At 41.1% G+C, this 25,864-nt stretch overlaps 1 protein-coding gene across 1 annotated transcript in view; it reads left to right on the plus strand.

Annotated features, from left to right (window-relative positions):
• The window catches only part of BAIAP2L1 (BAR/IMD domain containing adaptor protein 2 like 1), a 235,666-nt gene that overhangs the window by 62,764 nt on the left and 147,038 nt on the right, over positions 1-25,864 (plus strand). The window contains 5 exon segments of the mRNA XM_030212059.1: positions 7,623-7,684; positions 7,785-7,856; positions 9,643-9,780; positions 11,635-11,787; positions 13,641-13,808. Coding sequence (XP_030067919.1) covers positions 7,623-7,684; positions 7,785-7,856; positions 9,643-9,780; positions 11,635-11,787; positions 13,641-13,808 — 593 coding nt within the window.

The following is a 25,864-nucleotide window of genomic DNA, read 5'->3' on the forward strand; positions in this document are numbered from 1 at the left end:
TGGCAAATACGTCATTATATATCAAGCCTGCCTTGGGAAGACCTCGCAGAGGACGTACAAGAGGAGCTGGCTTCAGCGTTGTCCTTGAACTCGCAACAAAGAGTACCATTGCATTATCATCATAGACATATTAAAGACACTAAATCTGAATTAGATTATGCTATGTATGCCAGAGACTGGGGAAGGGACTTATCAATACAGATACCAACTAATGTGTTCATGGAACACGTTCTCTCGTTACGGCAAATGTCAGCATGGGCTGCACATTGGGAACTCCAATATCGATTTGCATTACGACTCTATGTTCCCCCCCGTCGGGCATTTCACATGGGGTTGTCTACAGATGGAGGTTGCCCCAAATGTAAGGGGAGCGGAGCGACATTAGGACATATGTTCTGGAACTGTCCGAGAGTCACTTGCTTTTGGATCAACCTACTCAGGCAAATTGAGAGCTTATGGAAGGCAAAATGGAGGTGTAAGCCACTATTACTGTTTGGCAAACCAGAACTTAGTAGGCCTGGGCCTAAGGGCTATGTGGCCTTCGTGAAGAGAGCTACTATGATGGCAAAGAAAACTATCTTAATAGACTGGCTAGAGATCACAGGACCCTCGATTCAGACATGGCGAACTCAAATGATAAATCTCATGAGGATGGAAAGGTTACAGACAAAGGAGCAGCCGCGTACAGAGTTTGACCATTTTATGGACAGATGGAGCCCGTTTCTGGCAACACTGACCTCTGAATCTAGAAGTCAATTATTGAACATGTAATAGGAAGAGAATGATAATCGTATCTGTCTCACATTAAGATGGGGAAGGGGTGGGGGGGGGGAGGGGAAGGGACAGGGAGTTAAAGTGTTAAAATGTTGGTATCAGAACCTACAGAATTGCTTGTAAGAATTATTCAGTCTGTTACCAATAAAAATGATTTAAACATATTTCTTTTTGTAGTGCTGGTGTGTACCTGGTGGTAATCAGGAAGTGCTGTGCACTGCCTGGTTACCACAGTGTTAGTGCTGGCGCCCTTACCGCCACTTCAGTGGGTGGCGGTAAGGTCTACCTCCCTCCCTCTCAAAATAAAATGGCAGCATGGCAAGTGCTTCACTTGCCGCACAGCCATTTCTTAAAAAAAATTAAAGCCCTACCTTTTACCCGCTGTGGTAAAAGGGGGGGCCTCTGTGTGCGTCAAAAACACGTACCAACGCCAGCACAGGCCCCTTTTGCTGCAGCTTGGTAAAAGGGGCCCTTAGATTGTAAGCACTCCAGGGACAGAAAAATGCCTACTGTAACTGAATGTGGTTCGCCTTGAGCAACTACTGGAAAAGGCCTAGCCTAAATACAAATCCAAAATTTTGCCCATAATAACAAAATAAGAGAAAATTTAGAAAAGAGAACCATATTAGTTGTGTGACTGATTTGTATATCCTTTTGTTTTAAATTTTCTGTTAGGGTGAAGAATATAGTCTGCTACTACGTAGGGTTTGAGTCAGTTATTCTACTTCCTTCTGAAGAAAAAATAGCTTTCAGAAATGTAAAATTTTCCATCTGCAGAGTAGGTAAGAACATTGCTTTACTGGGTCAGATCAAGGGCTAATGCAGGTCACAAGTTCCTGGAACAGTCCCAAAAAGTAGCAAGATTCCACGCTACTTTACATTAAGGATAACCAGTGGCTTCCCCCAGGTCTACCATAATGGTTTACCTAGCTAGAGTAATTGCCTTTACCTGGCGAATAGATTGTTTTACTGAGCTTCAGTACTCGCAAAGTAATTATCAAAAATGAGAAGATGGAGTATGAAAGTCCATTCAATACAGCTTTGAGCATTGGGGCCAGCGCAAGCAACAAATATGAATCGTTGCCAGCAACCTCCATAAAGGAAGAGCAGTTTTAAAAGGTACACCAGGGAGGGGAAAGTTGAGAGATGCTAGATCGCCAGCGAGGGAGGGTGGAACAGAAATACTGGTTCACAGGTGGGGTAAGGAATGGAAGAGAGGGAGAGATACTGGACCAAGGGGGAGGGGGAGAGAAAATTTTGTGCCCACATATTTTGGGCTCAGGCCTATCCAAAATTGATCGTCTGGCTATACCACTGCAGCACACCAGCTGAATATTGGTCCCATTGCTCTTAAGATTATGACAAAAAGTATTTGCACTATTTAAACAGGTTATAGGGAAAAGCAGGACAGTATAAAACTGTTTTTTAAGCCAACCTTCTATGTCTATTTAAATGCACTGTGTAATGTTTTTTTAGAACCTCATTTTAATAGAGAACATAGAGACCAGAATTGAGACATCCAGGTCAGAATGTACTCAGTTTGGATGGTATTGTAGAATCTTTTTCTAAAATACCTGCAGGAGAACACGTGTATCTGCCAGCAAGAACAGCCATTACACAAAGATAATATGTGGAAAAAAATCTGTGGTGGAAATTTGGCAATTAACATGTGTAAGTGCTAACACTTAAAAGGTTAGGCAATTTATTTTGCAAACCTAGTCACATGGATGCTAATAAATACAGTGGTCTCAATCTTTAATTTTAGTCAGAGGGAAATAAACAATGAGGGATTAAGGAGGCGAACTCCCCTACTTCCTCCTGTAAAAAGGCTGGCTGAAATGAGTACTTCTTTGAAAACCTATGAGCCAGGGTGCAGTTGTAAATCTCTACAAGGATATATTAAGTCATATCTGTGCTTCCTCTTTATGAAATGAGGAAGATTTCGGCCTACTCTGGCCACAACCAAACATGCCCCTTTGCAATTTCCATGTATTAGACAGCCACGTGTAATTTGAGCCCTTTTAAAAATCACCAGTCGTACGTGGATGTCATTTCCACATGTAAATACTGGAACTTCCACGTGGAAATTGTGAATAAGTGTGTGTGTGTGTGTGTGTGTGTGTGTGTGTGTGTGTGTGTGTGTTGTATCTACATAACTGTAATTTTATATGAGTTCCTTTTACTAAATTCTAGAAATACCAATGTCCATTCTCCTGTGAAATATACTTGTCCTGCAGATGATTTTGACAGCCAAAAAGCCTCTGTTGCAGCAGCAGTAAGGCTGGCATGATACGGTTTAGTGTAATTTTTAAATTTTATATTTTAATGTGAATAACAATTGCACATATTTCAAATTTGCAGTATCTACAAACAGATCTCATTTTCAAGATGACCACAATAGATATTCATGGGACAATTAGTTTAGAACCAGATGAATCTGTGAACCCCTATTGAAAATGGTCTTTATTTTAATGTTTCTCATCCCAGTCCTCACGAACCACACAGCCAGCCTGATATTGAAATATCTACAATAAATGTATTATTGTGCATGTTCATTGGATATCCTGAAAATAGACTGTCCAGGTAGTTTTTAACAGAATACATATATCCATTGTGCAGAATACATACATTTGATGATCGTATCAGCTTTTGAGACCACTTAGGTCTCTTCATAAGAGATTCCATTGTAGGAACCTATATTATCTGAAAATCTCATTGTCTTCACCTGCAGATAAATGTAGCTTTATCCAGGTTCAGGACAGTTGGTATTCTGCACTAATTTAATCTTGATCACATCTGTAGTGCTATTTGCCTTTTACATACCCCAGCTGCAGTCTCCAGAAAGAACTTTGGTATTCCAGTCAGTGGTATGTTCAGATAGCTAGCTGATTGTGATGCCCCTGTGATTCGCTTTTAAGGTTTGTGAGACCAAAGCTCTGTTGAGAAGTTGTAAATTTTAATTTTGCCCTTGAGCGATGTTAAATCATTAATATCTGAGCCTCAAATGGTCAAGTATCTTTTGCTGAATAATGCTATAGAACTATCATAACAACACACTTGCTGCTCAGAAGACATTTACTTGTTTTAATGTTTATGTATGTCAGTATCTCTCTTCTTTCAAGTAAACATGTAAGCATTTTATGACAAACATTGTTTTGTTTTTTTTACTATCAGGGCTGTCATTGCTAACAAATGCACTGCAATCAATGTATAACAATGCTTTGGCAAGGCTAGAGTTACATTGTCCATCTTGACAATTTCTGTGCTTTGTGCAATTGTACTTTGTTTCAAATAGTTATTGTAGTCACTCCTGTATCATATGTGTACATTCTAGTTCCAAGAAATACCAACTATCTTCTTTTTTAAAAAGTGATACGAGTTTTATTAGGTACCTTAAGGAAATAACAGGTATTTAAACAAAACTGGCAAAAGTTATGAGATTTTATTTTCACATTAGCATGTGATTGTTAAAGGTAACAATCCCCTCCCTTAACAAAATCACTTTTTCTATCTCATTAGGAGTATCGCTTCCTTCCCTGCTGCGTTCCGTGACATCTCTACCTTCTGTTCCCCTTTTGCTCCCATCACCACCTTGCATTCCCTCCCCAACCCACTGGGATCAGCATTGTCTTTCCTCTTAGCCTCTGAATGGCCTCTAGCCAGGAAGAGGAATTGGGCAAGCAGTACTCCTTACTACTGCCTCCTCAAGAGGAGATGGTAAATACATCTATGCTCTCCGTGATGCCTTTACTACAGCCTATCATCTCAGTACCCCTCATCAGCATCTAATCACCTCTTCCCCTCTCCCTCCCATTCTCCCTCACCTGACATTTACCAGGGATATCTCTCATGGGTTGTTGTGGGGGCAAGAGTGGTCTCCAGATACTGCTAGAGCTTAATCTGCCAAATAAGGGCAGTACTCTAATTTGGCAGCTTGACCCAGATTTAACCCCTGGCAGTGGCACTGTGAGACTATCACTAGGGTTCAGAGTCATCATTTTGAGCTTAGGCTGGCAATGGGTCCAGGAGCATTTGGGTATTGCTCCTGCCCATCACCAACCCACCAGACACAACCCTGAAAAGTGCTGAGGGGTCAAAGGGGTGGAGGCTATGGCACCTCATTGGGAAGGGGATGGAGGGGGTTGTTTAGAGACTTATTGAGGACTAGGGGGTTGGGATTCTGGGTGGTGAGAGGGATTGGGGATGCTTCTAGGGGTTTCATGGGTTTAAAGCAGCAGACCACAGTAAATGCATCGGAGATAACATGGTAAGTGCATCCATGTTAACTCCTGATGCATTTTCTGTGTGGTGATTGTCTGCCTTGCATGGTTAACTGCAGGGGTAGATGCTGAGCATACCTTCGACATTTACCGCACAGGCTTTGCACTTACAATACAATTTTTGCACCCTTTGTCTTTGCACTGAGAGAAAAAGAGGGGTGAGGAATGTACTTGGTGTGTGCCTGTACACCACCACCTGATCAGGCTGCTATGGCGCTTTTCTATACGCTACTGTAAACAAGCAGATTCATAGAATATAATTAGAAGCTGCGATTACTATTCATGATATATTTGAGCTAGTTTAACAAAATGTTTTTAAGATAATTTTAAAATGTAATCCAAATATTCTAACAATCTGGTACCTGATTTTGGCTTCCTTGACATCAAGACTGCCAGTATCCTATTAAATCAACTGAGACTATGATGGGGAAGGGAGAGAGGATTGGTGAGGTGATTAAAAACAAAAATGCTGTTTGTTAATGGAAGTTTGTATAGCGAATAGTTTAATAGATATAAACCTTTTATCATTTATAGTATGAGAACTCTTGTTAATGTGTGGGGGGTTTTTTTGCGCTAAAGATTTATCATAAAATGTGAACCAAATTTAAATAAAATCTGTGCAGCCAAAACACGGACTATTGTGGAATGCACTCCATCTCGTCTTGGTAGTTTTTGAAAGTGCACATGCAAAAATTGTAGGCTAACTTTTTGAGTGCCATGTTAGGAGCAGACAGTGGGCGTTCTGAGCTAACCAGTTAGCACATCTACATTACTGCATGCAAACTGGTTGGCACATGGATAAAGCATGAGCCCTTACCACCTAAAAATGGCCATGCACTAATGGCAACATTAGCACATGACCATTAATAGAAAAAAAATAGATAATCATAGTTTTTACTGCCACAGTAAAAATGGCTTTAGTATGTGGGAAAGATCTGTGTAAGGGTGCACCAAGGCCTGTTTTTACTACAGCTTATTAAAAGGACTCCTTAAGAGGAAAGGCCCTGTGGAGTTTAACTTTTGAAAGTATGGGGGCCAGTGATACCACACACTCTACCATCCTTATCCCTTTAGGAAACGGATAAAAAGTACTGTAACACAGGTACTTACCTACAGAAGGGAACGTCAATTTTAAGTCCCTGGCTTTTAGAACTTAAGAACATACTTTAATTGCCTTCACTGTATTTCAGAGATCTTTTTTGTAATTACAATTTGAGACTGACATATAAGGACCCTTTTACTAAGGCACAATAGGCCTAATGTGGGCCTGCCATGTGCTAATAGAGCACCACCACGGAATATGCTGAGGCATCCTGTGATAGTTTCTGCTTAGTGTGCACTAATCCTGCGCTGGAAAATATATTTTTTTAACTTTTCAGCATGGGAGGTGCGCCCATGGGCAGAGTAGGCATGCCTACGCTAATCGGATAGCATGGGCACATTACTGCATACTATTCAGTTAGCATGAGAGCTCTTAAATAGGTGGCAGTAAGGGCTCCTGTGGTAATGGCCATGCACTAATAGGGAAATTAGCGTGTGGCCATTAAAAATATATATATATGGCAAGGCGGCTATTTTACTGCCATGTTAAAAGTGGCTGCAGCACACAGAGAACCCATGTGTTGGCAACTGTGCTGGCCACTTTTTAGCATGGCTTGGTAAAAGGACCCCATAGTGCATTAAAGAGCTTTGTGCATTTAGAATTGCTTCATTGTGCTTCTTAGAACACTACTTAACAATAACAAACTATCCATTTTTCTATAATTTTAGGTTTTAACTAGGATAAAAACATGTTCTAATATTTACCCAGCCCCCAAGAGCCTATTTAAAAAAAAAAAAGCCTACCTTTTTACCAAATAACCATTTCTTCAGAATTCAATAAATGTTTCTAGCATTTATTTAAAATGTAGTTATGAATATGCCATGATAAAATAAACACACAAAGTTTTATATCACATTATGACATTTAACTCCACTTACATCAACAAAGTAGCAATGTGGATCATAAGAAGGTTACTTAAAACTTCAGCAGTGTATATCTTTCGCAACAAAAGTGTTTTGTCACCACACATCTTCACTGGTCCAATTTACTATCTCCAGACATTTTATTAATCCATATCTTAAATGCAAACATTAATATTAAAAAAATAGTATATATCACCAAACTGCAAGGCTGTATATTCAAAATGTATATATATATATGTGTGTGTGTGTGTGTGTATATATATATATATATATATATATATATATATATATATATATATATATATATATATATATATCATAGTGAACTTATGTTAAGGAGTATTCAAGGACCAGTTGCTGACCTGAATCATGTTTCGATAGATCTGTTTCAGGAAAGAAGGTCACCTTTCAAATAGCTCTCACACATTCCATATAATGGCAGCCTATGCTAAAATAAACATTGTGCCTTCTTTAGAACAAGAACAGTATCTGCTACCTCTTAAGAGATTTCTTATTTGTTTGTTTTTACTTTTTAAAAGCATGTTTTTATTTAAAAGTAATTTAAACGTATCACCTTATGTTGCATGTTTTTTTTGCCTACAGGTCAAGTTCTTATCGAAATTTCAAATGCGCACAAAAGACTTAATGAAAATCTAGATGAAAGTGTATGTATACATTATTACATTGTATTTAAGCAGTTGAAACATAATTTAAAAAATGTGCACGGAATGCATCAAGTTTATATAATTACTGCTTTTTTTATAGTTCAAAAAGTTCCATAAAGAGATTATATCTGAACTGGAGAAAAAGACTGAACAGGATGTGAAATACATGACTGTGAGTATAGCCTAGCTTTAATTTATAAAAGGAAGGTAATATTGTACATATGAAACAAATTAACTTTTACAGCAAAATTCTGAAGTTTGTGGAACAATACCCAAAGCTACACAACGTTCAACTCCACTGCAAATAATGCAAGAAAGTGAGTGTACAATTCTTAAATGAATTCTTAAAGGAAGGGAAAAGCCTCAGATCTTGAGCAGAGCACCATTATTCTTTTAAACTGTACAAAAATAGTCAAAAGAACATTTTTACGCAAAACAAGTGAAAATCAAATAAAAATGTGAAAACTTATCTCAAATGTTCAGTGAATGTGTAGGTTCTTTATGATTGGTAGCCAGCTTTTCAAACTGTCACATTACTGTATCATGGGCTGTTGTGGACCTTTGAATGCCCAAAAACAAAATCTTGATCCTTACTAGTATCTTCACTTATACAGTAACATAGTAGATGACGGCAGAAAAAGACCTGCACGGTCCATCCAGTCTGCCCAACAAGATAAACTCACATGTGCTACTTTTTGTGTATACCCTACCTTGATTTGATTGTACCTGTCCTTTTCAGGGCACAGACCATATAAATCTGCCCAGCACTATCCCCGCCTCCCAGCCACCAGTCCCGCCTCCCAGCCACCGGCTCTGGCACAGACCGTATAAGTCTGCCCAGCACTATCCCCGCCTCCCAACCACCAGCCCCGCCTCCCACCACCGGTTCTGGCACAGACCGTATAAGTCTGCCGAGCACTATCCCCGCCTCCCAACCACCAGTCCCGCCTCCCACCACCGGCTCTGGCACAGACCGTATAAGTCTGCCCAGCACTATCCCCGCCTCCCAACCACCAGTCCCGCCTCCCACCACCGGCTCTGGCACAGACCGTATAAGTCTGCCCAGCACCATCTCCGTCTCCCGCCACCTGCTTTGCCACCCAATCTCGTCTAAGCTCCTTAGGATCCATTCCTTATATGGCAGCTATACTTAAAAAAAAAAAAGATACAGTAGAAAGGTAGCCAATCAAAAATAAGTCATAGTTCTATAACTCTTAATTCAACAAACCACAGATCTTATTTTAAAAAATAATTAATTAAAAAGTGGTGCCATTCTATCAGGCTATTTGAGGCCATTAGTTCCAGCATATTAAGACAAAATATCCATTGTTCTCAACACAAGTTGTTTCCAGATCCCTCCTTGAGTATTTAAAGGGATATGATAGCAGTAAATGATTTTGCACAAAAAGTTGTATTAATATGAAAAGTTAATGAGGATGTTAAGGATTTAATTAGAATTTTTTATTTTCAAGAGTTATTCAAGGTCCAAAATAGTCCTGATGCAGCAATGTGACCTGTGCAAAATGGACTGACACATAAAAGGACTGACACATTTATTATATAGTTGAGATCAGTTGTTGCATTTTTTAAATCCTATGACTGTATTTTTGAAGTACAGTTTAAATGAATAATGGTGCTCTATTGAAGATTGCCGAGGCATTTCTCTTCCGTTAAGTGAACTGAATTATGTATTCACTTTGTTACATTATTTGCAGAGGAGGAATTAATAGTGAAGGCTATACAATATTCAGATTTGGTTTTTTTGTACTATGGTAGCAAATTGTGAAGTCTGAGATCAACATCTTAATCTTTTCTGATTCTTAATGTGATGTTAAGCAAGGCTCATGAGTGTTATGAAAAAACTTGTTTACATGGAACCTTGTGATATGTAATCTGTTTAAGGATCAGAAAATGCTTCCATAGTATGAGTTTTCTAACACTGATCATTTTGATCACAGGCAACACTAAAGAAATACCAGATGGAACACAGAAATAAACTAGATTCTTTGGAAAGGTCTCAGAGTGACTTAAAAAAACTCAGAAGGAAAAGCCAGGGCGGAAGGAATGCAACCAAGTATGAGCATAAAGAAACAGAGGTTAGTGTTGCATAATCTTCGATTTCATCTAAGATGTTAACTCCGTTTCACGTATTACAGAGCGTTTCCTCACTCCTTTCTCTAGCTCTCCTGATTTTCTAAGTTATGAGCATAGTACGAGTGGTTTAAAAATATTTCTAAATGTTGCTGGAAAGCAACAAACCTAGTTTACAGTTTTCCAAGCTGCAGTCTTTTATCTAATATAATAAAACGCACCGTGAACGTTCTGAAGACAACGTTCTGAAGTCACTCGAACACTCCCTGTAGGGTTCGTGGATTCATGGTGTGAAGCCAGCCAGCCGTCTCTGCCCTGCCCTCGTGTCAAACGTCATGACGTCGAGGGCGGAAAAAAAAACAAACGAACGGATCGCACCCACGCACGGTGCGTTTTATTATATTAGATTTACCTCCCTGGTGGTGGTTCCGGCAGCGCAGCATCAGGGAAGGAGGCGGCGCTCCCGACGTCTCTAGCCTTCCCTTCGCTGTGTTCCGCCTTCTTCTGAGTGGTTTAAAAATATTTCTAAATGTTGCTGGAAAGCAACAAACCTAGTTGACAGTTTTCCAAGCTGCAGTCTTTTATGTTTTCATAATGGGGGAAAAAAAAACTGAGGAGTGGGTGGTGACATTTTCTGCATTGTTTATCATACACTCAATCAGTTGTATCAGCATGTAGCTTAAAACTTTATAACATATACTGATGTGAAAAGTTCCCCTCCCCCTCCTGATTCCTCTATTATTGCATACATGTTCCCTGAATGGTTTCTGATCATTAAACAACATACAAGATTAGTCAAAGGGAGCCCGAGTAAACACTTGACATAGTTTTTTGAATTATAACTTAATTTATTTTAAGGAGCAAAGTTATCCTGCACCCATATCACCCATGTGTAAAAGTAATTGCTCCCCTTAGTTATTCAGACAATTGACCACATTTAATTGATGATTGGATCCAGCTGATTGCAGCCAGCCTTGTTGAATTACAGCTCGTTATATTTTGAACCTTACTGTTAGAGTGAAGTAGTCACCACAAGTTTGAGAACACTATGCCATGATCAAAGCAAATTCCAGAAGAGATGAGAAAAAAAAGTTGTTGAAACATCAATTTGGAAGAAGCCATTTTTAAAATTTTGGGACTACTGAGCCTCAGTGAGAACCATTTTCTCCAAATGGAGAAGGCTTGGAAAAGCCAGTCAGATTTCCAGGATACCCACAATGAATATGAATGAGCTAAATTTTGCATGAAATGGAGCAGGGCCGTGCCAAGGGTCTGTGGCACCCCCCTGCAAGGGTACGGGTGCTGCGCCCCCCCCCCCCCCCCCCCCCCGGGACATTGAGCGAAGGGAAGACTAGTAGAGACGTCGGGAGCGCCGCCTCCTTCACTGACGCTGCCCTGCCAGCCGGACAGAGGTAAATTTAAAAGAGATTTTGTTGGGGGGAGAAGAGGGCGGGCAGTTGGGACATGGGAGCGGGAGGGCGAGGCAAGCATGGTGCGGCGCCCCCCTGCCACGCTTACCTCGCTTACCGCGTTGGCACGGCCCTGAAATGGAGGAAGTACATGTAGATTTATCTCACACATATACATTGTGGTTAACTGAAACCAGACTGGTTTGATTTGTCCTGAGGGATAGGGTTGAGAACCCCTGTGCTACAGATAATTTACTTGGACATGTCGAAGGGCTGATTTTTGTCTTGTGGAGTGTGTGTGACGTGCTCACAGGTCTGAAGGATTTGAATCTGGCCCATTCATTAGTTGGATAGTTATCATATTCTGACTCTGTATCATTTCAAGAAGGCTACAGTCTGACTTATTTAAGGTCTGTAATAAGACAGCTCTTATGTATTTTTTTTGTTTAGTGTATGGAGTCAATCATTTCTCGACAGAGCGATATTCAAAGATTTATTGCTGAAGGTTGCAAAGAAGCTTTGCTTGAAGAGAAAAGAAGATTTTGCTTTTTGGTAGATAAGCACTGCAGCTTCACTAACCACTTGAACTACTACCATACACAGGTCAGTAGGAAGTAATTATGGTGCATTGCATGCTGGGTTTCAATAGCAACATAACTGCCATTACTTCCTATTAGATGCAGCTAGTAATCAGTTATTTACATAGAAATATAGGAAGTTAAGTCCCATCTAGTCTTCCTAATATACTTCCCATTACTACAGTGCCATAAACCATAGCTGATCTCTGTTTTTTTCCATCAGTCTTTTTGCAATTAAGAATCCTTTCTTCTTCTCCAATACTCTAGAGTCTGTGTCCGCTGCTTCTACCTTTGAGGCCAGCATGCTAAAGTGTGTCCTTATTCTTTTATCCCCTTTGACCCACTTGCCATGACTGCTTGTATTTGCATGCCCACCACACCCATGGATATTCTGAAAAAACCTGGTCTGCTTGCAACCCTTGAGGACTGAATTTGGACAAGCCTGCTCAAGTTTTTGTCCACTGAAAAAGATTTGCATCTTCATTATTATTTATATCTTTGAGGCGTATGAATTTCTATTGTTTTCTCTCTAGAATAAATATTTTGTAGTTTTTATAACATGTTTATGCTTGTTTAAATCTAAAATTATATATTAGTTCTGTGATTAATAGCAGAGGACTATTCCATTGTATCCAAACTTTATTTCAAGACACTATGATGGTCCATAATTTCAAGCTTATTGTATAAGGTAAACACGTTACTAGTTAGTTTTAAAAAGGCAGGTTATTTGTTTGGGATTCAGTATATGTTAAAAGTAGATTAACATGACATTATTTCTGACCCAGCAGTTTTCATTATGGGCTTCTTGTTCAGTCTGAGCCAATGTGGTGTTCCAGTGTCATGTGCCTTCATTCCCCTTGTGCCTTATTCCCCTCACCATGCTCTTCGCTCTTCCCAACAGCACTTATATATGGTTTCCTGCTTTGTCACATATGACTTGACTCTACATAACACCTGCTTCAGTGTAGTTTCACCTGCTTTGTGGAATGCTCTCCCTACTTCTCTTAAGACTGAACCTTCCATTGTAAAATCTAAGGTCTACTTTAAAGAACACTTAACCAGTCCTCTTCCCTGTAGGTTGCAGCCCTGTTCTTCCTATTTTTCTCCTGCTGTTCTGCCCTCTATACCCCTGTCCTTATAACCCTTTTGGCAATTGTAATACTACTACTTAACATTTCTAAAGCGCTACTAATACTACTCTCTCCTGTTGTAGTTCTCCCCATATGTCTTCGATCGCTTTTGTTTACTGTGACTATTATGTGTTGGTTTAATTTTTGCCTTGTTTTGTTCTCTGATTTTTATATACTTTCATCCCCATTATCATTGATTTGAATTATAAACTGCTTAGATGACGTGTGTACGCATAGTAGTATATCAAATAAGATTGAACTTGAACATACATCATTTACATAAGGATCCCTCACCCAAATGGGCCCAATGATAAGCTGTGGTCCTTAAGTCAGATGTCATTGCTGAGTGATGGACAAGAATCACAACCTTCCAGGGAGCAGAATCCTGGTCTGTAAATAGAATCTAACTCACAAAGCATGGTGTTGTGCAATATTGACCTTGTGCCAACCTCAAAATAACAGTTTTGATCCATATAAAACTTTACTACATTATAATAAGTCAGTGCAGAAACTATATAAAATGATGCATGCTAGATGCTTCTCCTTCCCAGCAGCAATTCTGAAGTTACCGGCATTATTGCTGGGATGAGAGGAAATGAGAATGTGTTTAGAAGAGAAGCAGATAAACAAAGGAGGATTATTTTTAGTTCTTTGTAGAAGTACCCACTTAAAAAAAAAAAAAGTCTTTTTTTTTTTTTTGGTCACTGTATACATGAAACACTTTATTTTTGATATCTGTCCTTCCTAGGCTGCAGAATTACTTAATTCCAAATTGTCCAAGTGGCAGGAAACTTGTAGTGATTCAATAAAGGTGCCAGACACTGTAATGAATGTAATCCAAGATATAAAGACTCCAGGTACTACTCCAGTCTCAGGAACTCCACAGCCTTCTCCAATGGTAGAGAGAAACCACCTGGTATGTATCTGTCCAGTGCTGACAATTTCTGCCTCTGGGATAAGCATGTGGGATCCCTTAGGGAAAGGAAGAGTTAGTGATTACAGAGGTTTGGCCAGACTGGCTGGGCCATTTGGCCTTTATCAGCCGTCATGTTTCTAGAACAAATTAGTCATCAGGATTTAAAACGTTGTCATGAGGGTTGTGGTATTTTTTCCTAAACCAGCCTGATATTTAGCTATGTGGGTTTTTTTAAACACTGGTTGCAGCAGTTAAGTCTTTATTTGCACAACTATCTAACTTTCATCATAGTAACATAGTAAACATAGTAGATGACGGCAGAAAAGACCTGCACGGTCCATCCAGTCTGCCCAAGATAAACTTATGTGTATACCTTACCTTGATTTGTACCTGTCTTTTCTCAGGGCACAGACTGTATAAGTCTGCCCAGCAGTTTTTCCTGCCTCCCAACCACCTGTCCCGCCTTCCATCACCGGCTCCAGCACAGACCGTATAAAAGTCTGCCCTCCCCTATCCTCGCCTCCCAACCACCAACCCTCTTCTCCCCACCTGCTCTGCCACCCAATTGTAGCTAAGCTTCTGAGGATCCATTCCTTCTGCATAGGATTCCTTTATGCACATCCCACGCATGTTTGAATTCCGTTACCGTTTTCATCGCCACCACCTCCTGCGGGAGGGCATTCCAAGCATCCACCACCCATCAAATGCTTGGGAGAAGAACCAAGCTTTCACCTGTTTCCTGAAGGAGAAATAATCTAACACAAGACTAACATCAGCTGCATTTAACTGTAGCAGGACTTGCTTACAATTTATATATCTTTTATGACTCCATGTATAATTGTTTTTACGTTAATCACACTGATCTCCCATCTAAACTCCTGTTAATCTATGTTATCGAGCTGTGTTCCACCTCCACTTGTACTAACCATTGAGATGTTTTACTGGGTGTTATGTCAACATCAGAAGTACATACTATATTAGTGTGTACTGTTTTTTTTGTGTTTTTTTTGTGTACTCTTGTACTTGTTTTATTGCATATGTCTAGGTTATCCTTGCTGTCACTACCTGGGACTCATTTCTTTAAAAAAAAAAAAAGCATAAATAAATCCTAATAAATAAACAAATAAATATTGAGTGCCGATATCCAGATTGTGGCACATTTTACCATATCTGGATATTGGCAATATTGAAACTGTGATCCAGAATAACTTATTTGGTTTAAGGTTAGGACAGGTTTTTTTTTTTCTGACTAACTTTGTCCACATAGAGGGAAAAGGGATGGGATAGATTATACCACCTTTCTGCAGTTACAATCAAAGCTACATATTATATGCAGGTGTTATTTTGTACCTGGGGCAACTGAAGGTTAAATGAGTTGCCCAGAGTTACAAGGAGCTGCAGTGGAAATTAAACCCAGATCTCCAGGTTCTTAGGCCACTGCACTAACCATTAGGCTACTCCTAGTTATCCGTAGAGTGGGCATAAGATCACCACTCTCCAAATACATTCCAGTCCATCTTTGTTCCACCCATGCACACCGCTATTCAGATGGTACCTAGGTCAGTGATGGCGAACCTTTCAGAGACAGAGTGCCCAACAGCAACCCAAAATCTAATTATTTATCGCAAGTGCCAACAGGGCAATTTAACAGGTGGTGCATTCCCTCGTCCCCCCTCTACCTGCCTCCAAGTTCCAGGGCCCTCCCTCACTCCCTCCCTTCGAGTGTTCAGGCCCCCTCCCTCCCTCCCTTCAAGTTCCAGGCCCCCTCCCTCCAAATTTTAAAAGTCATCTATCTTACCTCGTCGGGGTTAGGGCGGCAGCAGCGGTAAAAGCATGAAGGCTCAGCTCGGTGCTTAGTTCAGTTTTCCCTTCTCTCTCAGCTCTGGTCCAGCCCTCATTTCCTGTTTCCGCAAGGGAGGGACCAGAGCTGAGAGAGAAGGGAAACTGAACTAAGCACCGAGCCGAGCCTGCATGCTGCCGCCCTAACCCTGACGAGGTAAAATAGCATGACTTTTAATTCGGAGGGAGGGGGCCTGGAACTCGAAGGGAGGAGGGAACGAACTTTCGGTGGGTGAGGCGACAGCGCGCATGCCAACAGAGAGGGCTCTACGTGCCCTCTCTGGCACGCGTGCCATAGGTTCGCCATCACTGACCTAGGTGGTCTATAAGGATTAGTTAGCTGCACTATCCACTGAATATGATGCCATTTTATCTGGATAACAGCTGCCATTATCTGGAAAAATGGCTTTGAATATTAGGACCATCATTGATTACTTTTCTTTTAACCTAGGGCTCTCAACCTAGTCTCAGGATGCACCCAACCAGTCGGGTTTTCAGGATAACCACATTGAATAGCATGACCGAGAATTGCATTTACTGCCTCCATCGTATTCAACTTTCATGTCGTATCATTGTGGATAACCTGAAAACTGACTGGCTAGGTGTGTCCGAGGACTGGATTGAGAAACACTGCTCCTTTGCTCCAACATCAGCTAACCACATTAGGGAAATTCATCTGATGATTGCATGTGGCAGTTCTGTTTCACTTTGTTTTTCACCGCATGAGGTTATGTAAAGAAGCCACATCACATATATAATTGTATCATTATGATCAGTGACCTTACATATGGCCAGTGGTTCCTAAACTGGTCCTGGAGGCACCCAGCCAGTCAGGTTTTCAGTATCTCCACAAATGATATTCATGAGAGAGATTTGCATGCACTGACTTCCACAGGATCAGGTTGGGGACCCACTGCAATATGGTTTTGACGTGAGTATTTAATTTGTGTTCATTTATACTCTTTGAAGTTTTGGCTATAAATGGACCAACCTAATGTTTGAATAGTTGCATGAATTTCATTTTATTAATCTTATTTGTATTTATTTTAGTTTAAAAAAAAAAAAAACTAGGAGTTGCACAGGGCGCACCTAACTTGGCTGCCACCTGGGGCGGAGCACCCCCTCCTCCCTCCTCCATGCAAGGGGATGCACTGAGCAGTCATGCGACTGTCGGCTCTGCCGGTCCCCTGCCCCAGAACAGGAAGTTGACGTCGGAGGGGGCAGGAGACCAGCAGAGCGACAACTGCATGACTACTCAGTTCACCCCCTTGCTTCCTGCACCCAGGGTGGACCACACCCACTGCCTCGCCCTTGATACGCCACTGGGAATACATCAAGGCAACCGTAAGCGTGTCCTTGAATAAAATAATTTCAGACCCATTTTAGATAGAATGTGGAAGCTGGAAATTGATAGGTCCAGGACATGTCAGAGTCCAGTAATATGTTAGAAAAGGATCAGCTAACATCCCTCTGATGCCGACATTGCCTTTTTGCGAAAGCTAAGTACTTATATTACACTAAATGTTTTAAACATATGAAACAAAGAAAGTATAAAAAGAAAAAGTAAAAAAATTTTTCTAGAATTTTCTTTCATTAAAGATACGAGTAAATCAAAGGGACCAGTGACGATCTGGGTGTTTTCAAGCTTTGACCTAAACAATTGGTTTGCTTGAACCCCCAACTGAGGTCTCAGATGAAACAACTTAAGAAAATATATTATAAGCAACGCAGACATCTTGTTATAACATCTATATTAGTCAACATTGTTTGGTTGCAAAAATAATCTAGGTCTGATTTTTGTCTGACATACTTGACGTTGATTATGTACAATGTATGGTTATGCACAGTAGGATCAACCATTTACAGCTGTCAGTGTGTAAGACATCAATGGGCACAATAGTTTGGGGGGAAAAGGGGAGTGCTGGGGGATTAAGGAACCAACCTCCCCCTAATCCTTCCTGTAGAGTGCTGCCAAAACAATAAGCACTTTTTACAACCCCTATACATAATAGGGAACTTCTGTAAATGCTGATGTTGATAACGGTGATCATAGATGTGCATTCCCCTTCTGCAGTGGGGAATTGCGTGTATGTTTTAATCCTGCTCTTTGCCATATGTGCATGTTGCAGATTTAAATTCAAACATGCGTGGGATAAGCATAAGGGATCCTGTGCAGAAGGAACTGGATCCCTCAGGAGCTTAGTCGAGATCGGGAGGTGGGCTGGTGGTTGGGAGGCGGGGATAGTGCTGGGCAGACTTATACGGTCTGTGCCCTGAAGAGCACAGGTACAAATCAAAGTAGGGTATATACAAAAAGTAGCCAATATGAGTTTCTCTTGTGGGCAGAGTGGATGGACCGTGCAGGTCTTTTTCTGCCGTCATCTACTATGTTACTATACACGTAAAGCCCAGCTTTCTAAAACTGAAATGTCAACATTTATTCTGTATACACATATAAATTGTGACAAGGGCTTCTAAAATTAGGGCCTTTTGAGTAAGATTTGTTTCTACAGTGAAACATTTTTCATACGCGTGAAATATTTTTAAATCTTTTTTTATTTATAAACAACTGCCAGTACAATAATGTAAAAGAAGTTCAGCTGGGATTTACAAAGTACAATGAAGTACATTGCAATATTTAGTGTGGTTTCTTTTAATGTTTTGTTTTATTACCTTCACAAAAACAATACATATTCATACCACATACTGCATTGTTCATAAAATTTACAATATGTCATTCAGTAGTATATCTTGTTGTGCTTCCTTCAGGATATGGTGCAACTTCTTAAACATTAAATTTGGGCTGAGTGTAACTCACCTTGAGCTACTACTGAAAAAGGTGTGAGCAAAATCTAAATAAATATATAATAGTATGAATTGGAATTGCACATCACCTTCTGAAATCTGGTGACTTCAGAGCCAGTCAGGTGGTCTTCAGAGTATTGACAAAAATATGCAGGGAATAAATTTGCATTTACTGGGTTTCCAATGGACTGAATCACCAAACAATATGTGGAGTCATCAGTTGGTTCCGGGCAGAATGACTCTCCCAGAGCTCAGAACCTAGTAGAAAGTTCTGAGCATGCATAGTCCTTCTTATGTGCAACAATCTCCTTAGTCCCTTGGTTTTTTCTCTACCCTACTGAATGGATCTGAAAACCAGACTCTCCTAAAAATTTCAGTTTCCAACATTTTTTCATCTTTCTGTTAACTTAAAATTGTGTTTTAAAGATTATATATAAATGAATATATTAAATAATTTCTCCATCTTTGAACCTATGGAACATGGCACAGACCAAACCTAGTTTTCAGCCTTCACTGGAAGAATGAATTTTTATACCTATGCAAGGGATCAAATCTGCATTCAGAGCATTATAAAGGCCAAAAGTTAACACTGGACAGATGTCCCCACAAGCCAGAAGGATCACCTCAGAAACCACTATGAGGCAGAAAAAAAGCAACTTGTTGGTCTAGAAACGGAAGCAAAGAATTTATCATTGCAGAGGTTGACTAGTGGGTCCTCTTGTATAATGGTGCCTCTGTTTCCCTGCACAGTGATTTTCAGAAGTTCCATTGTAAAGGGGCAGCACCATAAGTCCTCAAACTTGGTAAAGGTCTCAGCTGAGATTACTTGACCTGAGGTACAGATGTCTCAGTACAGTTGTAATATATGTCTGAGCTTAAGGCAGCTTCTAAGCTGCATTCCAAAGTGATGTAAAAAGTGGTGCACCTTGCCATATAATAGTACGTAGCCAGACAGCCGATTTAATGCGGGCCCCAAGATCAAAGTGGGTGGGACAAAAATTCATATCTGCTGCTGCCACCCCCTTGCCCAGCCCTGCCCAAAGCAAAACCCTAAGTTAACTTCTGCCTCACCTCCAGCGCCCTCACTCCTTCCCAAATTAAATGAAATACCTGTTCTGGTGGGGATCCCCAAGCTCCGCCAGCTGAAGATCTCCTTCCTGCCAAACGAGCTTACTTCTTGGGCGGCTGCAAACACAGTCCCCGAGCTGCTTCTGCCAGAAGTTGGCCTCTGCCTATGTTCAATTTCATGCATGCGTGAAAACTGAGCATGCACACGGTGGAGGGGCCTGTGGCTGGCAGCAGCAGCTCACAGATGGTGCTGGCGGCCGCCCATTTGGTGGGAAAGAGGTCTTCGGCTGACGGAACTGGGGATCCCGCCAGCCATACTAAGGGAGATGAAGTTTTATGTGGGCACGGCCCACCCATGGCTACTCCCTGCCGTATAAAATCACAACCATGGCTTCACCTCTAAGTGCATACAATTTCACACAGCCTTGGCACTATCGGCTGCCAATCAAAATCCTTGAAAAAGTTCATTGCACTGACATGCATCCAGCAGCATCAGTGCAAAAAGTTAATGACATTTGGTGCAGCTGTAACTTCAGTGTTGACTAGTGCAGGTCATCTCAGTCTGATGCAGATAACCCTTTCGGGTCAATTGACTTTCCTGCAGTATCCTCTTCTTCTCAAATTTATGACACCGGAGCTGTAGGCTGTCCTCTGCTGTGCAAGACACCTCAAACTTTCAAACAGCAAATACAAAGCCGCTAATATCAAGCCCAGCTTTAGTCAAGGTAGCAAATGAATTTTCTTCATTAGAGTTTACTACCTGTACTGCAGAACCACATTCATTCTTGCCAAAGATGTTCAATGACTTATTCAAGAGCTACTGCAAATATCTACCAGGTTTAAATATGTAGACCTGGCTGCACTTCATGCTCTTGATGTACAGGAATTACCCTGTACAAAGAAAACTGATTTCCTACCTAAGAACATAAGAATGGCCATACTGGGTCAAACCATCTAGCCCAGTATCCTACTTCCAACCATGGCCAATCAGGTCTAAAGTACCTGGCAGAAACCAAGTCAGTAGCATCATTCTGGGGGAGCAGTGGCTTTCCCCATGTCCATCTCAATAACGGACTATTGACTTTTCCTCCAAGAATTTGTCCAAACCTTTTTTAAACCCACATACACACTGTTACCTTGTCCTCTGTGAGTTCCAGAACTTAATTATTCTTTGAGTTGAAAAAATACTTTTTAAACAAATAGGAGCAAATATTTCCATGTAGTTTCCTTAGTGTCCCCTGGTCTTTGTACTTTTTGAAAGAATGAAAAATCAACGCACATTTACCCGTTCTGCACCACTCAGGATTTTTTAGACCTCAGTCATATTCTCCCCTCAGCTTTCTCTATTCCAAGCTGAAGAGCCCTCACTTCTTTAGCCTTTCCTCATATGGGAGGAGTTCCATCCTCTTTATCATTTTGGTCGTTCTCCTTTGAACCTTTTCTAACTCCACTATATCTTTTTTGAGATCCAGCGACCAGAATTGAACGCAGTATTCAAGATGAGGTCGCACCATAGAGCAATACAGAGGCATTATAATAACCTTGGTCTATTTTTGCATCCCTTTGCTAATAATTCCTAACCTCCTGTTTGCTTTTTTGGCCACCATCGCACACTGGGCAGAAGATTTCAGCGTCAGTGACACCTAGATCTTTTTCTTGAGTGCTGATTTCTAAGGTGGATATTAGCATCAGGTAACTGATTAGATATTCTTCCCAGTGTTCATCACCTTTGCATTTGCAGGATCTAATTGTCTTTATGTACTTCAGATTCCAGGGTGGACACCTCACTAACTCCTTCCTTGAAACCATAATATTCCTAAAATCATTTTGAGGACTATAAACTTCTACAGGGATTCTGTCCCCACTCTATCCCTATTTCTACCAGAAATGCATCTCTGTAGAAAGGCAAATCTTACCTAGAGTTTATTTAGTGAATGTCACATGATGCCACTTCCTGTACAGCAAAAAGCAAAACTATATTGGCCTTATAAATATACAGAAGCGCCAAAGCCCACAGTGGTGGTTTCTGTATGCGGGCCGTTATATGAGCAACTGCTTTGGATGTGGCCTACTGTAGTAGCTGCTCAACTTGGGTTTCTAAAGAATTGAATTTTTAATATAAGATCCAATCAACCCCAGGATTCAATCAGTAGTTTGTTAATATTTGTTATACCACCTTTCAGATCAATGTAAAATAAAGCTAATTTACATGATGAAACATACCTATAAAATGTATCCAAACAGGTTAACATTTAAAAAAAAAATATTTGTGGTACAATAGAAAAAAAAGTGTAGGTATAGCTTTCACATACTTGGTAGTTGAATCTGCTATGAGGAAAGCAAAGTAATGCAGATATTTTCCAGTACATCACTGGAAAAAAAATTCTCAGGTCATTAGACCATTTGGAAAAAGTGGTGCTGCTGTTTGCAAGAATTGTGACTCATCGGTTTGTACATGGTACAATATGTACATACTTCCTACAAACGATACAGGAGTTTGAATCTTGTCTACATACTCATAGTCTGACCTAGCTGCCATTCATTCTCAAGCAGATGAATGTGGAATCCACCTATTCGTTCAGCATAACAACATTTCAGCTTGAATATCGTAGCTTCTGCCTTTGCTGTCAGATGGCTACAAATGTCTGGTCTCCAAAAAGGTATGTATACCAAGTTGGCAGATGCACCTTGTATTAGAGACATGCTCTTTGTGGCAAGGTTAAAGAGACAATGGATACTGTAGCAGGGGCGTATCTGCGTGGGGCCACAGGGGCATGGGCCCCCACAGATTTTGGCTTGGACCACCCTACCGCCGCCAACCCGTCACTGATCTTTGCTGGCGGGGGACCCCAACCCCCCGCCAGCCAAGCTCCTCTCTTCCGTTGCAGGCTGCCTGCAAGTTGCAAAGCTTCCTGTTCTTCTGAGTCTGACGTCCTGCGCGTTGTACGTGCAGGATGTCAGGACTCAGAAAGAACAGGAAGCTTTGCAACTTGCAGCCTGCAATGGAAGAGAGGGACCTCGGCTGACGGGGGGGGTTGGGGTCCCCCGCCAGCAAAGGCCTTGAAACGTGGAATTGCCAGTAGTTTGATTTATTTAGTTCAGTGCATTTTGTGAATAGGACATTCAGTCTCACTCTGACAATGATGAGAGAGGTATCCACCCCCTTCCCCCTTCTCTGTAGCTCGCGGGAATTGCTTTCAACTTTTACCATGCGGCTGAACTCTGGGAGCGGGAACGTTCTATTTACTAGGGTAACCAACAGCAAATATTCTTTAGGCAAAATACGGTCTGCCGCTTGAGCTTATCCTTGGAGGTACTTGGACTGGGGCTAAGCCACTTCATTACAGACCCCTGCTGCATCCGACACGGGGCTCATCACGTTACTAGGGTTTTGGAGCTCGGCGATATTCATTTGCATTTATTTTAGAAAGAGCGCCGTTTAAAAGATAAAAATAACAAGAAAGTAAAACGTCTGAATGTAGTATTTGCTTCTAACTCTGGTTCAAGGGATGAGGTCACCGCACGGCAGCTTTCGCTGCTTCCACGTGTTAGCGATTCTGATTTCAGCGCAGGTGAGATCTCGTGCTTTTTGTCGGCCGTTATAGTACTGCATGATAGCGATTATACTACTGGACAGGGATCCTAGAAGGTGCCTTTAGGATCCTTCGTACTGTGTAGTTTAGCTGGCAGTGGCGGGGGGGTGGGGTCGGTGGTGCCAGGGGGGGGGGGCTAAAATGTGCCCCCTCCCTCTGGCTCTGGCCCCTCTACCGCCCGAGTCCAGATACGCCCCTGTTACCTTGTAGAGGATGATTATAGAACCTTGCATCTTCTCTCTGCTATAGCACCAAAGCCTGTTTATCATCTAGATGAATTAGTAATACCCAGTACAGGAGAGGTTTCTCTTTTAAGAAGAGACTTATTTTTTTTTCTTACCCCGTTTTCCAGTGGCCTCTCGACAGAGAAAAGGCAACCAAGACTAGCTGCTACTATAATGGCCTTTCTCAGTTTGACTGCAGTCACAGACACTTCTGTTTCTTTATCCAATACTGTATATAATCCATCTCCTCCTGATTCATTAGATCTTAATGTTTCAGATATTGTGACGCTATTAACTTTGATAGGGCATTTGCTTTAAAATCGGACAGACATTTCTCTTTAAATTCAGAGATGAGTAGTTTCTTAATATGAAGCTCAGGCTTTCCCAGATGTGACCAAATAAACTCGGAAGAGGCAAAGAGAGTTTTTATAACTTAGACCTAGGGTAATCCAGTTGGATGCCCTTTTCTTGAATTCCTATGCACATGCATAATTAAGTATAGATCTGTAAGTATATTCTTTCAACTGGCACAAATGAATTTTTTTTTTTTTTTTTTTTGGCAGCACAGAGACCTGCAGGCATATCATTAGTAGCGCCTGTTCATGGAGTTGGTTTAGGTAATCCACAATTTGTATTAAGGGAATCTACTTCTGTCTTTCCTTCTTTTCCTTGTAATGTTATAGATACTTCATAGTAAGCATATTTGAATCCTCTCCCCTTATTGTGGTCTTGTGGACATGTTTTAAGATTTTTATTTTCTTGTTAGATTAGCAGTGCTAATTTCCTCCTTAATTGTACTTAGTCATGGTTCTGTCTGTATGAGCATAATATGCTTGATTTATATATGTTATAAAAGCACCAAACCCCTAAGAGAAAAAAACTACACTGGCTCCCACTAAAAGAACGAATTGCATTCAAAGTTTGCACCCTGGTCCACAAAATCGTTCACAGGGAAGCCCCAACATACATGTGACCTTATAGACTTGCCTACTAGGAACGCAAAAAGAATCAGCAAGCAACTTCCTCAATCTCCACTACCCTAACTGCAAAGGGCTAAAATATAAATCCACATACGCGACCAGTTTCTCATACATTTGTACCCAGCTATGGAACGCACTGCCGAAGGCCATAAAAACAAAGCAAGACCTAACTATCTTCCGAAGGCTATTGAAAACAGATCTGTTCAAGAAGGCATACCATAAACAGCCATCTTAATACTAAATAATAAGACTTTACACAACCTAGACACAACCGAAATCATATCACGTGACTGTTTAACCTCTTTACTACTAGTGAACAAGCCACTATCACCTCAATCCTTATGTCAAACATGGTCGTGCAGACATCTGTCCCGTACATCTTGGTTATACTCTCAGCCTATTGTGTTTTCAAAAACAGAGTTCTGATACCTCCCATTTTCCATCGTTTTTAGATTCTTGAAAGGGCTTCATGTCAAACCAGCAATATAGAAGCTTCCTCTTCCATGGGACTTCACTGTCATTTGAGCCAATGGAATTCTCAAATGTCAGATATCTAATCTGAAAAGCATTCTTTATGATAGTGATTACTTTGGCTAGAAGAAACAGTAATCTTCAAGCATTAGTCGGTATGAGCCTTATACCAAATTTTATTATCCTAAAGTAGTTCTATATAAATTCCTAATTCCTGCAAAAGGTGGTCAGACCTTTTCACATTTTCCCTTTAAACCAGACAGGCATCTAGGTGAGAAGTCCCCTCACACTCTGAACTGCAAAAAGGCCTCTCATTCAGTGTCTTAAAAACAGAATCGGTCAAGTCTACACAGCTGTTGCTTCCTTCAACTCTCACAGACTTGGTATTCCAGCAGCAAAGGTATTCTAGCCATTGGCTAGCATCCTATATTGTTTGAACAGATGGGTATTGCTGTAACCAGTACAGTACAGCCTCACAGATATTAGCTTCTAGGAGTGGCCTAGTGTTAGGGTGGTGGACTTTGGTCCTGGGGAACCTGAGGAACTGAGTTTGATTCCCACTTCAAGCACAGGCAGCTCCTTGTGAATCTGGGCAAGTCACTTAACCCTCCATTGCCCCATGTAAGCCGCATTGAGCCTGCCATGAGTGGGAAAGCACGGGGTACAAATGTAACAAAATAAAAATAGTACTATTGGAATTCTACAGGGAATGTTGCTATTCCACTAGCAACATTCCATGTGGAAGCTGCGCAGGCTTCTGTTTCTGTGAGTCTGACGTCCTGCACGTACGTGCAGAGTCAGACTCACAGAAGCAGAAGCCTGCGCAGCCACATTGGTGATCTGCAAGGGCCGACTTCACATGGAAGTTGAAATAGCAACATTCCATGTAGAATCTCAATAGTAGCAAACAGTGGAGGAGTGGCCTAGTGGTTCGGGTGGCGGACTTTGGTCCTGGGAACTGAGGAACTGAGTTTGATTCCCACTTCAGGCACAGGCCGCTCCTTGTGACTCTGGCAAGTCACTTAACCTCCATTTGCCCTATGTAAGCCGCATGTGAGCCTGCCATGAGTGGGAAA

This window comes from Microcaecilia unicolor, chromosome 8, assembly GCF_901765095.1.
Source record: "Microcaecilia unicolor chromosome 8, aMicUni1.1, whole genome shotgun sequence".
In the NCBI taxonomy this organism is placed as follows: Eukaryota; Metazoa; Chordata; class Amphibia; order Gymnophiona; family Siphonopidae; genus Microcaecilia; species Microcaecilia unicolor.